The sequence below is a fragment of the Salvelinus namaycush genome, chromosome 9 (assembly GCF_016432855.1).
Source record: "Salvelinus namaycush isolate Seneca chromosome 9, SaNama_1.0, whole genome shotgun sequence".
NCBI classification, from domain to species: Eukaryota; Metazoa; Chordata; class Actinopteri; order Salmoniformes; family Salmonidae; genus Salvelinus; species Salvelinus namaycush.
The window spans coordinates 23,545,067-23,561,277 of record NC_052315.1 but is presented as its reverse complement, the minus strand read 5'-3'; the positions used below and the strand labels follow the sequence as shown (position 1 = coordinate 23,561,277).

The 16,211-nt window shown below is 44.7% G+C and overlaps 1 protein-coding gene and 2 long non-coding RNA genes across 5 annotated transcripts in view; 2 read left to right on the top strand and 1 right to left on the bottom strand.

Moving 5' to 3' along the window:
* Positions 1 to 337: 337 nt before the first annotated feature.
* On the top strand, positions 338 to 3,424 carry LOC120053435. Its single transcript, XR_005477505.1, has 3 exons — positions 338 to 533; positions 1,681 to 1,883; positions 3,284 to 3,424. It is a non-coding gene; the product is annotated as an uncharacterized LOC120053435 (long non-coding RNA).
* Positions 3,425 to 3,618: 194 nt separating this feature from the next.
* On the top strand, positions 3,619 to 6,399 carry LOC120053433. The gene is made up of 2 exons (XR_005477504.1): positions 3,619 to 3,811; positions 6,177 to 6,399. It is a non-coding gene; the product is annotated as an uncharacterized LOC120053433 (long non-coding RNA).
* A 4,678-nt stretch (positions 6,400 to 11,077) lies between these two features.
* The window catches only part of LOC120053871 (zinc finger protein ZFPM1-like), a 109,444-nt gene continuing 104,310 nt past the window's right edge, over positions 11,078 to 16,211 (bottom strand). For all 3 annotated transcript variants that reach the window (XM_039001149.1, XM_039001152.1, XM_039001151.1), the window contains exon 9: positions 11,078 to 16,073. In XM_039001149.1, the coding sequence (XP_038857077.1) occupies positions 13,630 to 16,073 (2,444 nt within the window). In that variant the 3' untranslated portion in view covers positions 11,078 to 13,629. The remainder of the gene's footprint in view (positions 16,074 to 16,211) is intronic.

Genomic DNA, 16,211 nt, shown 5'->3' with positions numbered 1-16,211 from the left:
GACGGCTACGAATAATATAGATGAGAACTCTCTTGGTAGATAGTGTGGTCTACAGCTTATAAGAAGGTACTCTACCTCAGGGAGCAATACCTCGAGACTTCTTAAATATTAGACATCGCGCACCAGCTGTTATAGACAAATAGACACACCCCCCCACCCCTCGTCTTACCAGAGGTAGCGTATCTGTTCTGCCGGTGCATGGAAAATCCCGTTAGCTCTATATTGTCCGTATCGTCGTTCAGCCACGTCTCGGTGAAGCATAAGATGTTGCAGTTTTTAATGTCCTGTTGGTAGGATAATCTTAACCGTAGGTCATCAATTTTATTTTCTAGTGATTGCACGTTAGCAAGGAGAACGGATGGCAGTGGGAGTTTACTCGCTAGCCTACGGATTCTCAGAAAGCTGCCCGATCTGTGGCCCCTTTTCCGGAGTCTTTTCTTCATGCAAAAGGCTTGGATCTGGGCCTGTTCCAGTGAAAGCAGGATATCCTTCTCGTCAGACACGTTAAAGGAAAAAGTTTCTTCCAGTCCGCGGTGAGTAATTACTTTTCTGATGTCCAGAAGTTATTTTTGGTCATAAGAGACGGTAGCAGCAACATTATGTACACACTAAGTTAAAAAATAAGTTACACAAAATGCAAAAAAATAGCAAAATAGCACAATTGGTTGGGAGAAAGTAAAACATCAGCCATGTTCTTCGGCGCCATCTCTTCATACTGGTGAACTGGCGTTTGAGTTGTGTGGTGCAATATCAACAGTTCCTTGTCTCTGGTATACCTTGGCATGCATCATTCAAGACTAAGTTTAAATTGTGTGCAGCGCAATGGACATATAATGCACAATGTCTCAGAAAAGACTATCGGGTTGGAAATACTCAGTATAGAAAACAGTCGGCCTGCAACCTGGACCTACAGGCCTTGGTGAAAGCATTTGCAGACATTAAAGGAGGACTTCAGGAGACCAGGGGAGTCTCTCAAGGTGAATTTAATTTGATTTCGGCCTATTTACCTTGAATATTTCAGCCCGTTTGTGTAGGATATTAGCCAGACAAAAAGTTCAACAATAAATAGTGGCTGAATTTATCCTCAAGCCGACTACTTTGATCCTCATTGTTAGGCTATTTGATTTGTATTTTTTTTTTTTATAAATAGCACCTAAATCATAGCTAAAGACGGTATATAGCTATTAAGCTATAGATAGTACACTGCATAATAAAACAATCCCTAGTAAGCTAGTGTTTTGAGGGTAGACTGACTATTAATTGGCATTAATAGACTGGTTTTAGGCACAACAACTTTCTATCCAAGCTGGGAGAGAGCGTGAGGACGGCTCATGTCATATAGGTTCAGGTAGCCTATTCAAGACAGCTGTATATGAAAATAAAGAAATTGGTAGCTGATTAGTATTCTGTTATCGGAAATTGTTTGAATTTCCAACTTTAATTACTGAAAAAGTTATTACATTATTGCCACCAGCCAGCACTCTAAAAATGGCAGCATTGCGATACCGTGTATACCTTCATGAAATGTTAGGCTTAAGCTGAGAAAATGAAGTCCAAATAGGCCTACCAATAAAAAAAAATCCATTGGGGGAGGGCGACCTTGAGGGGGCCCAGAGAAAGTGTGTTATGCCAGTTGATAGAGACCGTTTCTCTGTGTTTAATGATGTACTCCAACTACAGGCTCATACACGAGACGCATGAGGCAGGGACTCCATACAATCACGGATTATGAAGGGAAAGCCAGCCATGTCATAGACAACGGCGCCTTGCTCCCGGACAAGCTAAACACCTTCTTCGCCTACTTTGAGGAAAACAACACAGAGTTGCCGATGTGGGCCGTCTTGGCCCCTAAGACCCTCACAAACGTGCAGTACCAGTCAAAAGTTTGGAAACACCTACTCATTCCAGAGTTTTTCTTTATCTTTACTATTTTCTATATTGTAGAATAATAGTGAAGACACCAAAAATATGAAATAACACATATGGAATCATGTAGTAACCAAAAAAGTGTTAAAATCAAAATATATTTTATATTTGAGATTCTTCAAAGTAGCCACCCTCTGCCTTGATTACAGCTTTGCATGCTCTTGGCATTCTCTCAACCAGCATCATGATGTAGTCACCTGGAATGCATTTCAATTAACATGTGTGCCTTGTTAAAAGTTTATTTGTGGAATTTATTTCCTTGTTAATGCGTTTGAGCCAATCAGTTGTGTTGTGACAAGGTAGGTGTGGTATACAGAAGATAGACCAAGTCCATATTATGGCAAGAACTGCTCAAATAAGCAAAGAGAAACGACAATCCATCATTACTTTAAGACATGAAGGTCAGTCAATATGGAACATTTCTTCAACTGCAGTCGAAAAACCATCAAGCGCAATGATGAAACTGGCTCTCATGAGGATCGCAACAGGAAAGGAAGACCCAGAGTTACCTCTGCTGCAGAGGATACGTTCATTAGAGTTAACTGCACTTCAGATTGCAACCCAAATAAATGCTTCACGGAGTTCAAGTAACAGACACATCTCAACATCAACTGTTCAGAGGAGACTGTGTGAATCAGGCCTTCATGGTCGAAATGCTGCAAAGAAACCACTACTAAAGGACACCAATAAGAAGAAGAGATTTGCTTGGGCCAAGAAACATGAGCAATGGACATAAAAGTAAAAAGTAAAAATCTGTCCTTTGGTCTGATGAGACGCAGAGTAGGTGAACGGTTGATCTCTCTGTATGTGTGGTTCCCATCTTGAAGCATGGAGGAGGTGTGATGGTGAGGGGGTGCTTTGCTGCTGACACTGTCAGTGATTTATTTAGAATTCAAGGCACACGTAACCAGCATGTCTACCACAGCATTCTGCAGCAATACGCCATCCCATCTGGTTTACGCTTAGTGGGACTATCATTTGTTTTTCAACAGGACAATAACCCGAAACACACCGCTAGGCTGTGTAAGGGCTATTTGACCAAGAAGGAGAGTGATGGAGTGCTGCATCAGATGACCCGGCCTCCACAATCACACGCATATGTGGGAACTCCTTCAAGACTGTTGGAAAAGCATTCCTCATGAAGCTGGCTGACAGAATGCCAAGAGTGTGCTAAGCTTTCATCAAGGCAAAGGCTGGCTACTTTGAGGAATCTAAAATATATTTTGATTTGTTTAACACTTTCTTGGTTACTACATGATTCCACAAGTGTTATTTCATAGTTTGTAGAAAATAGAAAAAAGAAAGAAAAACCCTGGAATGAGTAGGTCTCCAAACTTTTGACTGGTACTGTGTACAGATGCACCATTGGGAGAATCTGGTCAGCCCATCATCGGAGCACACTGCCTTCCCTCCAGGACATCTACAGCACTCGGTATCACAGGAAGGCCAATCAATCCCTATCCCAGTCTGCTGTCCCCACATGCTTCAAGATGGCCACCATTGTTCCTGTTCCCAAGAAAGCTAAGGTAACTGAACTAAATGACTATCGCCCCAGAGCACTCACTTCTGTCATCATGAAGTGCTTTGAGAGACTAGTCAAGGATCATATCACCTCCACCCACCCTACCCTACCCTAGACCCACTCCAATTTGTTTACCGCCTCAATAGGTCCACAGACGATGCAATCGCCATCACACTGCACACTGCCCTATCCCATCTGGAGAAGAGGAATACCTATGTAAGAATGCTGTTCATTGACTACCGCTCAGCATTCAACACCATAGTACCCTCCAATTTCATCATTAAGCTTAAGGCCCTGGGTCTCGACCCCGCCCTGTGCAACTGGGTCCTGGATTTCCTGACGGACCGTCCCCAGGTGGTGAAGGTAGGAAACATCTCCACTCCACTGATCCTCAACACTGGGGCCCCACAAGGGTGTGTGCTCAGAGAGATTGAAAAACAGCTTCTATCTCAAGGCCATCAGATTGTTAAACAGCCACCACTAGCACAGAGAGGTGGCTGCCTACCTACAGACTTGATATCATTGGCCACTTTAATAAATGGAACACTAGTCCCTTTAATAATGCCACTTTAAGAATGTTTACATATCTCGCATTACTCATCTTATATGTATATACTGTATCCCTCACTATCTATTGCATCTTAGCCGCTCTGTCACTGCTCATCCATATATTTTATACATATATATTCTCATCCCATTCCTTTACTAGATTGTGTGTATTAGGTTTTGTTGTGGAATTTGTTAGATATTAGGTTATGTTGTGGAATTGTTTGATATTACCTGTTAGATGCTGCTGCACTGTCAGATCTAGAAGCATAAGCATTTCGCTACACTCACAATAACATCTGCTAACCATGTGTATGTGACCAATAAAATTAGATTTGATTTGAATATCATCAAAGACTTTAGCCAACTGAGCTATGGCCTCTTCACCCCGCTACAATTTAGAAGGTTGAGACGGTACAGGTGCATCAAAGGTGGGACCGAGTGACTGATAAACAGCTTCGATCTCCAGCTTCTATCTCCAATCTATGTACATAGATTCATTGAACACTAGTAATTGCTCATCCTATATAACTGTATAACTATTGCTCATCCTATATAACATCCTATTAAGGCGGCAGGTTGCCTAGAAGTTAGAGCGTTGGGTCAGTAACCGAAAGGTTGCTGGTTTGAATACCTGAGCTGACAAAGAGAAATATCTGTAGATGTGACTTGAAGCAAGGCATTTAACTGTAATTTGCTCCAGGGGCGCAGTACTACTATGGTTGACCCTGTAAAACACGTGTCAAACTCATTCCACTGAGGGCTGAGTGTCTGCTCCACCCTTGTACTTGATTGATGAATTAAGGTCACTAATTACTAAAGAATTTGTGTACTTGTTTGACATTTTACTGCATTGTTAGGAGCTAGTAACATAAGCATTTCGCTGCACCCGCTATAACACCTGCTAAACCGTGTACACAACCAATCAACTTTGATTTGAGCCAGAAGCAGAGGTAGCTACATTCCTCACAAGTCATAACAACATTTCTCCACAATAATACAACACTGAAATGTACAACATATTTAGCTTGCAGAGTTTATCAAACACGCAAAAGCAGATATTGACTAAAGCATTTCCCCTGGATTCCACTTCGACGTCTACATAACTTTGTTTCAAGGCTACCTCTTATAGACAGAGAGAGAGAGGTTTGACAAGGAGAGCCGGCTGGGGACGAGATTAACGTCTCCGTCACTATACATCCACAGAAAAATCCACAATGGGTCTGTCTAATATCTGTCCTCTATCACAAGTGCCCAGAAGGTGGCAGTATAGAATTTGAGTCACATACCAGTTCCTTTCTTTTCAATGTTTTGTGAAAAAAAACAGTTTTATTTTTATCCTGCCTGTCTTGACGTGGAGCTAGTCAGACAACGAAGTGAGGTGAGGATGTGGGCCAGGGCTGGAGGGGAGGTGACCTGTAAGCAAAGGGCTGAAAAACTGTCTGAGGGGCGCTGAGGTGTGGACTGTTAAAAGGACTTTGTGAAATAAAGGTCAGTAACCCTACCACCAAACCACTCACGCAGGATGAGACAAGCCAAGGGGGAGGAGTAGAGGGTCACTTTCCTCCACTGATGGTGCATTTCGACTAAGGACACCAGTGGGTCACCAGTGTTTTATGTTAATGTTAGCTCTAGTGTAATTGTGTTTCCATCAGGAGTGTGAAACTAAAGCGAGCAGTATCCACAACCTCTCCATCATCAAGAATGCTGCTTCTTGAGAAGATTTTAAAGTTTATAGTTATCCATTTGTTATGTAAATGCCAGCTGAAAAATACCAGTGGCCTCCCAGATGTCAATTCAATGCCTATTCCACATTGGTTCAACTTATTTTCATAAAAATTATGAGGAAACAACATTGATTCAACCAGTGTGCCTCGTGGGCTGGCTTTGGTCCCAAGTCAGACTTCAATACAAAATCTAGGAGGCTCATTCATGGTTCTCACCCCTTTCCATAGACTTAAACAGTAATTATAATGACTTCCGGAGGACATCCGCCAACCTATCAGAGCTCTTGCAGCATGAATTGACATGTTGTCCATCCAATCAAAGGATCAGACAATTCATCTAGTTGTCACACCCTGATCTGTTTCACCTGTCTTTGTGCTTGTCTCCACCCCCCTCCAGGTGTCACCCGTCTTCCCCAGTATATTTATACCTGTGCTCTCTGTTTGTCTGTTGCCAGTTCGTTTTGTTTGTCAAGCCTACAGAACCAGCAATTTTCCCCTGGCTCCTGTTGGTTTCTAGTTCCTGGTTTCCCGGTTTTGACCATTCTGCCTGCCCTGAGCCTGCCTGCCGTTCTGTACCTTTTGGACTCTGATCTGGATTACTGACCTCTGCCTGCCCTTGACCTGTCGTTTTGCCTGCCCCCTGTTCTCGTAATAAACATTTGTTACTTCGACACCGTCTGCATCTGGGTCTTCCCTAAAACGTGATACTAGTATTGAAAGCATAAGCTACAGCTAACTAACACTGCAGTGCATAAAGTGTGGCGAGTGTTGAATCAAAGAGAAAGACAATAGTTGAACAGTTGAACATATTCATTTCTTTATAAATTAAGGAGAAATAGCAGAGAGCGAGAGAGAGAACTAGCTATATATTTTTTAAATTCTTCTTAGTTTACCTTTCACTTAGCTAGCTAGCTAATTTAGCCTACTCAACAACCTGACTCAAACAGAGAGCAATTCGATTTATGTTAGCTAGCTGGCTAAGGCTATCCAACACTGCAACTCTTCCTACTCAAGGTAAGGGTTCAGTTTTATAAATGTATTGCCACCTGGGCCCACTGGTGTAACTACTAAACTGTTTGCTGTGCACTCTACTGTGTGATTGTACACATGGATTGAATTGTGGGTTTACTAACATGATAATTCTAGTAGTTAGCTATGTTGACTAGCTATGATGTTAGCTAATATGGTGACGACGAACGATGTAGTGGTTAGCGGTTATGGTATGAAGGTTTGGCTTGGAGATTTTTTCCCGCCTGGTCACAGACAGCTGTTGTGTTATGGAGGTGAGAGGAGGAGAGCACGTAGATGCAAGAAGGAATTATACAACGAGCAAAGTGACAATGCTGTATGCGGCTGCTATGAAAGTAAACTCTGTGTGCAGGTGATCAGGAAGTTTTCATTCCGCCAATTGTTGCAAAACGTTTCTTAAACAGAAGCAATCAGAACTAAATGGGGATGGACATACCTGCATTTGTTTTAGTTGCAAAACGGAATATTTTGCACCAGTTGGGACTCGGGACTAATGATTGTGCCCCAGATCAGCTACTGTAGATGCAGACAAGAGTGTGCAAGGCGGTATTAAATGTGTCAGTCTGTCACCTTGATTACTCCAATTTGTCTCTCGACCTGTGCACCTACGTTATAAACGTTCATTTGTAGGCTAGGTTGTAGCAACCTCATGATGAGTATAGGGAAAATTTGAGTATCATATAGTAGACTAAACCTCTCGGTGTTACATTGAGCTGGCTGACTGGAATATGAATAAAAGCAATCCCAATATGCTGTAATAGAAATAAGGTCTTGCACATAAAAAAAGAACATCCTCCCTAATCTTAAATGGCACCGACCGCCACTGACACACACACAAAACCACGTTCCACAAACACACTAACATGCACCCACAGAGTCATAGACAGGTATCCACAGAAACACATGTGCATGCACGCACAAAAGAATGTGTATCATAATGAATACTGTCATCTATATCATAACCATGCAAACAAAAATAGAACAAGTAGTCCAAATACAGAAATTACCATGGCAATAGTCCAGCCTGGTCTCAGACTAGACGTAACATAGTCAATGTAAATCTGGGATGCTCAAATTAGTATGATATGTTATGTTTGGTATGGTTACATAAGACAGAACGAAAGTAGGGTGGTTGTTCAGGGTGGGCATTTTGGTTTTTGCCCTAGCACTACAAAAAAGAAAATTTGAATCAGCTGTGTAGTGTTAGGGCAAAAACCAAAATGTGCAGCACTTGGGGTCCCGAGGAGAGTTTGGGAAATGCTGCTTTAACCTAAGTCCTAAACTTAACCCTAATCTTAACCCTAGCCCATAGCCTAGCTAATGTTAACCACCTAGCTAGAATTTGTAACATATCAAATTCGTAATATATTGTACATTTTTGCAAATTCGGAATATATTGTATGTTTTGAAAATTCGTAACATATATATATATATACACTGCTCAAAAAAATAAAGGGAACACTAAAATAACACATCCTAGATCTGAATGAATGAAATATTCTTATTAAATACTTTTTTCTTTTCATAGTTGAATGTGCTGACAACAAAATCACACAAAAATTATCAATGGAAATCAAATTTATCAACCCATGGAGGTCTGGATTTGGAGTCACACTCAAAATTAAAGTGGAAAACCACACTACAGGCTGATCCAACTTTGATGTAATGTCCTTAAAACAAGTCAAAATGAGGCTCAGTAGTGTGTGTGGCCTCCACGTGTCTGTATGACCTCCCTACAACGCCTGGGCATGCTCCTGATGAGGTGGCGGATGGTCTCCTGAGGGATCTCCTCCCAGACCTGGACTAAAGCATCCGCCAACTCCTGGACAGTCTGTGGTGCAACGTGGCGTTGGTGGATGGAGCGAGACATGATGTCCCAGATGTGCTCAATTGGATTCAGGTTTGGGGAACGGGCGGGCCAGTCCATAGCATCAATGCCTTCCTCTTGCAGGAACTGCTGACACACTCCAGCCACATGAGGTCTAGCATTGTCTTGCATTAGGAGGAACCCAGGGCCAACCGCACCAGCATATGGTCTCACAAGGGGTCTGAGGATCTCATCTCAGTACCTAATGGCAGTCAGGCTACCTCTGGCGAGCACATGGAGGGCTGTGCGGCCCCCCAAAGAAATGCCACCCCACACCATAACTGACCCACCGCCAAACCGGTCATGCTGGAGGATGTTGCAGGCAGAACGTTCTCCACGGCGTCTCCAGACTCTGTCACGTCTGTCACATGTGCTCATGTGCTCAGTGTGAACCTGCTTTCATCTGTGAAGAGCACAGGGCGCCAGTGGCGAATTTGCCAATCTTGGTGTTCTCTGGCAAATGCCAAACGTCCTGCACGGTGTTGGGCTGTAAGCACAACCCCCACCTGTGGACGTCGGGCCCTCATACCACCCTCATGGAGTCTGTTTCTGACCGTTTGAGCAGACACATGCACATTTGTGGCCTGCTGGAGGTCATTTTGCAGGGCTCTGGCAGTGCTCCACCTGCTCCTCCTTGCACAAAGGCGGAGGTAGCGGTCCTGCTGCTGGGTTGTTGCCCTCCTACGGCCTCCTCCACGTCTCCTGATGTACTGGCCTGTCTCCTGGTAGCGCCTCCATGCTCTGGACACAGCAAACCTTCTTGCCACAGCTCGCATTGATGTGCCATCCTGGATGAGCTGCACTACCTGAGCCACTTGTGTGGGTTGTAGACTCCGTCTCATGCTACCACTAGAGTGAAAGCACCGCCAGCATTCAAAAGTGACCAAAACATCAGCCAGGAAGCATAGGAACTGAGAAGTGGTCTGTGGTCACCACCTGCAGAACCACTCCTTTATTGGGAGTGTCTTGCTAATTGCCTATAATTTCCACCTTTTGTCTATTCCATTTGCACAACAGCATGTGAAATTTATTGTCAATCAGTGTTGCTTCCTAAGTGGACAGTTTGATTTCACAGAAGTGTGATTGACTTGGAGTTACATTGTGTTGTTTAAGTGTTCCCTTTATTTTTTTGAGCAGTGTATATTGTTTTTTATCTTTATTTAACCAGGCAAGTCAGTTAAGAACAAATTCTTATTTTCAATGATGACCTAGGAACACTGGGTTTACTGCCTTGTTCAGGGGCAGAACGACAGATTTTTACCATGTTAGCTCGGGGATTTGATCTTGCAACCTTTCGGTTACATATCAAACAAATTGTAATAAGTAACATATAATACGAAAAGGGTGATCGACATCCACAAATTAATACGTACCATATGAAATGTAGCATATCATACTAAATTGAGTTTCCTCGGATTTACGTACAGAATAATACTTAATGCTCTGGAGACCAGGTTGAATAGTCATGATAGTGTGTTAATAAGAACTTTCAAAGCAGTGAGCACAGGTGTAAACATTCAGTCTAAGAGCTTGATTATAGACCAATTCAGAGATACAGAACGACTTGGTCTGATTGCTTAGAATCAGTCAACAATATGAAGCAATCACTCTAAAGAGTGTGTGTACTGTGATAAGTGGTCATTGCTCCACTCCATGGTATTGGGAACTGTCAAACAAGAGTTTTTACCCAGATAAAATAACATAATACAGGCTCTGAGTGTGGCATTTGGCTTTAAAAGGTCAATAAGAGAGAATTAGATTCACACAAGAGTGCCGCTCACCTAATAACACTGGTGATTCATGCTGCTATCAATTGACTTGCACAATCTATCCATCTGATGTGACAATGTTTAGCAAATAGCCCATCTTGTTGCTTATAGGAGCTTTTTGCTGATTGGCCATCAATACTGACTGTAGTCGATACTGACCCCAGGAATCGACAAGCTTTCTGAAAAATTATATGGATGCTGCTCTGGATGTTAATGTTCTTTTTCCATAATTTAGAGTAAACATTTGTCGTGGTGAAAATGTTCAATTTCAACACATTTCAAACTCACTGTGGGAAATGGGTAAGTAAAGAGAGACAAATTCAATGAAAGAATTCAGTATGTCCACAACCTACATTCTGTTGGTTATAAAAGAGGAATAGTAGAGCCTGAATGCATCGTTAGTACTAAATAGACATAGCCTTGAGACTTTGGGGATAATACATTTCTTTAACAGGAAATATAATTAAATCATTCCGTGAGAAAAAGCATGTCGGAGCACTGTGGAGATGATTCATCGAGTCCTGAAGCTCACATATTCACAGAAATGCACACAAGAATTTATATAAAAATAGAAATGATTTGTGTGACCTGAAATCTATTGTGGCAAGCATTATAAAAGCCAAGAGAGATAAAAGGAGAAGAGGTAAATTGTGGGTGGACCAGGTCAATGTGAAAGAAGATAGAAGTTTGAAACTGTTTAATGTCTCTCAGGACGTTTATTTCCCATGCATAGTTTGGACAAGTGTGTAGTGGAACTGACAAAATAATTAAGAAAAGTCTGACATTCATTATTACTTTTCCATTATTGACATTTGTAATCATTCACAAAATGTTTTAATTAATTTTAGTTCACGTGAAAAGGTTGAAATTGATCAGCAAGTCCTTCAAGGGATTAGTTTAGACGAGGAAAAGTGCTGTAAAAACATAAATACCTTACAAAAAAGCCTTTAAAACGAAAACATTCAGCACATTTGAACAACACAGTGCAATATAAATGGGAAATTCAAAATGGTTTTCAGCACTGATTTCCTCGATTTGTGACTTGTTGAAAATGCTCATCTCTTTGAGAAAAGAGGAAGCAATGCAATTGTAAACACTCTTGGGTAAGATATGACTGATACAGCACTGTTCAAAACCACGACAGAGCAAAAATACTCAACTTTCATTTTCACCGCCATTTTGTTTTCCAGTTTTTAGAGCAGAGAAACATCTGCCTGTGTAACACAGGGAAGGAAAGGGGACATCACAAGTAACATACAGATCCATTCAAATCATCATTAGAGGTGAGGATAGTGGAGCACAGAACAAACTAACTCAGTCCTACAGTAAGGCTGTGCCAGTATAGCAAGTTCTGACAGAGGAAAGATTGCATTTCGCAGGTCTATTCAACACCACTTTGTAAACCAAGGATGCATGTGTGTTTGTGTTTTACACATGACAGTTTTAGGAGCCATCTACTGTGTGAGTCTCTCAACAATCTGTGAAATACGTCTGCTGTCCCTGCCTATCTCTCTTACACCTCCCGTTTTTAAACTTTTTTTACTTCATTACTGGAAAAACAAAACAGAATGAGCACACACTCCAAGACAGTGATATTCAGACTTTTTCAACAAGGTCCCAAATCTTTCTGCCAGAATTCTTGCGACCCCACCCCAAATCTAATGACACAGCCTTAAAATCTGGAAATGTGTATTTTTACATCAACAAACAACCTTCAATTCATTGCATTTTCATCTCTTATCAAAATGAAAAGAAAGCAATAAAATACATTTAATCAATACAGTTTTATTTTTCTAATTGTCGTTCTCAAAAATATTTGTATATTGTCCCATACAATACTCTTAATTTTTTGTCCCCCCCCCCCCCAAAAAAAATGCCAACCGCACTGCAATTCCCCCGACTTTGAATACCACTGCTCTAAGAGGTGTCAATAAATCCACATAGATTTAAACAGATCCCATGTCTAATTCAAGCATCACATAAGTCAGATGGTGGTAAAGCAGCAGCTGCAGAGTAGGGATATAATGATACAGTAGGTGGTTGGTGGGTTAAGGGTCTAATGGGGGAGGGGGAGGGGGCATAGAGGAAGTGCTGTGTCTTCATCCTGGTACTCAGGTCCAATCACCTTCCTTCTACCCAATAATAATACCAGTTTAGAACTTACTTCAAATCATTTATCTTGCAAAATAGGCTGTACCTAATGACCAAATACTGTAGGAAAACAGAAATGTTCTAACCTTTCCCGATGAATAAAGAGCAGAAGAAAAAAATGCTGACAATAAGGAAAATAAGGTTCAGTGTCATCCCAGTGATTACTGTGAAAGATATTACATATCTACACTTACAAAAACACCTTTACACGCCAAGATTGAAACAGTTCCTTCGAACAGTATGAAAAATATACAAATAAAAAATACAACTATTATCAGACGCTAGGTAGATTTCTGTTGACATTAAATCAGTGAGGACTCAAAGATAAATAGTTCACATGTTTTCCTTCTATTAAGAGAATGTAATTGTGGTTTAGGAAAACCAAATCTATCCATTTGCAAATATTTCCTCTGTAATTTGTAGGCTAACCATGTGATACTCATTTCTGTAATTCAGCTAAAATGCTTTAGCTTTCTAGTTAGCAAAACAGCCAGTGTTCAAACAAAAGCATAAAGAATTATTTTAAAACATCATACACTATGCACAGGTAAGTAGAAATAAAACAGTGGAGATAGTCGGCTCCACTAGAGGGCCTTGGGGGACAACAGTTGTCCCCACTCACTGACAGATCTAGAGCATCAACAGCTCAGGAAAAGCGAGTTTCATCATGAGCAAGAAATGCTCCAAACAATCATATTCAAATAAAGATGACTGTAATACAAACAATTCAATTAAACTTGCTCAGGAGACTAAATGTTGACTCTAAAGTCACATTTTCAACATTCTGTGGACCCTGGGGGTGAGAAAGAGGGCTGGGTTTCAGTTATTGAGGTGGGTGGGAAGGGATACGTGGGCACAACTGTGTGTGCAGGTAGCGCATCTCAGCTCTTAGTGTAATACAAACTTTGACCCATAAGGAGAAATATGTTAACATAGTAACAATACCGGGAGCGAGAAGAGACCCAGTGCCTGGCGAGTAACAGTCACACTTTCAAACACAGACAGTCCAGAGATGGTGCCATGCCTTGGTGGCACTGACAACAGTGGATAGCTGGGTTTGGGCCTTGGAGGGGACACAGACTGGGGCTCCGTTCACTTGACGTGCTCAGCGCTGTGGGAGGAACAGTAGTACTTTTTGTGGGCTATGAACGTGGACAGGCTGCTGAACTTGATATTGCACAGCCGGCAGAAGCGGGTGTTACCGTTCTGCACAGGGGGGATCAGGATGGTCTTGGGTGTGGGAGGGGCCGGAACAGGGAGTGGGAGACCCAGTGTGAGAGATGCCTTGTCTGGGAGCAGAGTGACAGCAACCTGGTGATTCAGAACCCCCACCTCTCTCAGCACCTCAGGCACAGGGGACACAGTCAGGGGGAGGGACCTGGTGGGAGACACAGCTGGAGGGGCTGCCTTGGGGGAGCTGCCACCCCTGGCATGGTGGCCCAGGGGGCTACCGTTCACCAGGGGAGAGGATGGGGAGACAGTGTCCCTTCTGATCCGGCCATTGATGCTGTCCCTGCAGGCTCGGAGGACCAGCTTGGGTGGGGTGGCAGGGGTCCCATCCCTAGGGCTCAGGCTGGGGCTGATGACGGCTGGCTGGCCCTCCAGGCTCAGGACCAGGCCATGCATGGATCTGAAGTGCTCCACCAGGTCACAGGTCACCGCCCTATTGGGAGGGCAGTAGGGGCAGACCACAGAGGGAGAGCCTGGGCCTTTAGCTGCAGGGCCACTGTGAGGTGACGTAGCCTCAGAGCCAGAGGGGTGAGGGCTGAGCGAGGCCCCCCGAGGAGCCTTCTCCGTGAGCAGCCCTTTGGCCTCAGGGTGGATGTCTGATCGCTCCAGGGCCCTGCTCTTGGGGGAGATGGATGCTGGTCTCTTCAGCCTGTGGAGCGTCTCCAGAGTGTGGGGCTGCAGGGTGGTGGCTGGGCAGTAGTAGGCCTTGTGGGCCAGGTAGTTCTCAATGCTGTTGAAGCTAATGCTGCAGGCGGTACACTTGTGGTAGTCAGTGAGGGGCAGAGAAGGGATGCTGCTGCCCCGCGGGGCCTCCCTTAGACGGGGCCTCTTGCTCAGGTCAATGGGGCCGTCTCTGTCAGGGCTGGTGCTACGGGAGGTGGCTGGACGCAGGCCCAGAGCTAGGGCTGGGACCGGGGACTCCAGGACCCTCTCCACTGAGACAGCAGCCTCCTGCTTCACAGCCAGGCTCAGGCCAGGGGCAGAGAGAGAGGCAGCAGCAGTGTTGGCCAGGGCCTCAGTCCGAGCCATGTGGATCTCATACATCTTCTTCCTCTTGCGTGTTCGGATGGGCTGAGGCAGGAAGGTAGCTTTGCCGGCGGTTGACCGCTGGTTGGACGGATCGTGGCGCGAGGCGCAGTAGAAGCGTTTGTGGACTGTGTAGTTCTCATGGCGGCTAAAGTGGATGTTGCAGGCCTGACAGAAGGTTCTGGTGGGGTCGTCCTCCTGGTCCTCTGCTGAGCCGCTGGGACTCTGGCTGCACTCGCTGGCCCGGCCTCCTCCTCCACCACCCTCCCCCTCAGAGGAAGAGGAGGACACAGCCTCCTTCACCCCAGGGTTCTCACTCTTCACCTCCACCAGCTTGCCCTGCGTGGCGGTGCTGCCTGGAACAGGATCTGAGTCACTGGGGGAGGCTGAGGCAGCCCGACTACCTGATCCAGCCTGAGGGGATGAACCGTGTCCAACTGAGGGGACTGTGACCCCCGACGCCCCCTCCTTCACTGGGCCAGCCACGTCTCCCTGCTGGTGCCTGCTGGAGCAGTACAGCCTCTTGTGAACATAGAAGTTGTTGATGTTATTGAAGTTGATGTCACATTCGAAGCAGGTGGCCCCCTTCTGGACAGTGGTTGTAGTGCCAGCGGGGTAGAAGGCTGGCGCTGCCCCAGGGGGAACCTGGCCCTGCTTCAGCCGGCTGTGGACCATCTCAGACATCTTAGCCAGTATCTCTGAGGCCTGGGGTAGGATGGCTGGTTCCGGGCTGAACATGTACTGGGGTAGGAACACGTCTTCTCCAGGGAGCACTGAGACAGCCCCTCCCAGGTGGGCAGGGCTGGAGCCAGGAGTGGGGCTGGTTGGCTCTGCCTTCACCGCCACAGCAGAGGGACTCCTAGGGGAGGTGGAGGTCTGAGAGGAGTCTGTACCTGTGTGTCCACGGCTCTTCTCCACCCGCTCCTCCTCCATCTTCTCCTCCTGCCCCTCATTCTCAGAGTCCGAACGCGGCTCCTCTTTGATCCTGATGTCTGTGGGGAGCTGGTCAGGTGGGCTGCAGCCTCGCGGGGTGGCTGAGCTCCCATTGGCCCCAGGGCTGGAGGAGTCAGGGTGGGGTACGCAGGCGGGAGGCTCCCTGTCATGGTGCTCAGGGTGGTCGGCCGAGGAGGGGGTGGTCTGGCGGGGTGTGGGGCTCCTCTCGGCCGGGACCCTCACCTCCAGGTGTGTGCGAACGTGCTGCTGGAGCTGGGCAGGTGAGTCTGTGATGTGGCCACATACCTGACATTTCAACACAACACCGGAGTCTCCAGGACTTAGACCTGCCACAGAGAGTGACAGAGAAATATTATTAGAAATGTGTTTCCTACTATTAAACATTACATGAAATCACTGGTGGTTATGCACTATAGCTTATAGGACCAAATCTTCATATACACTCCCAAATGTATTTATTTGGA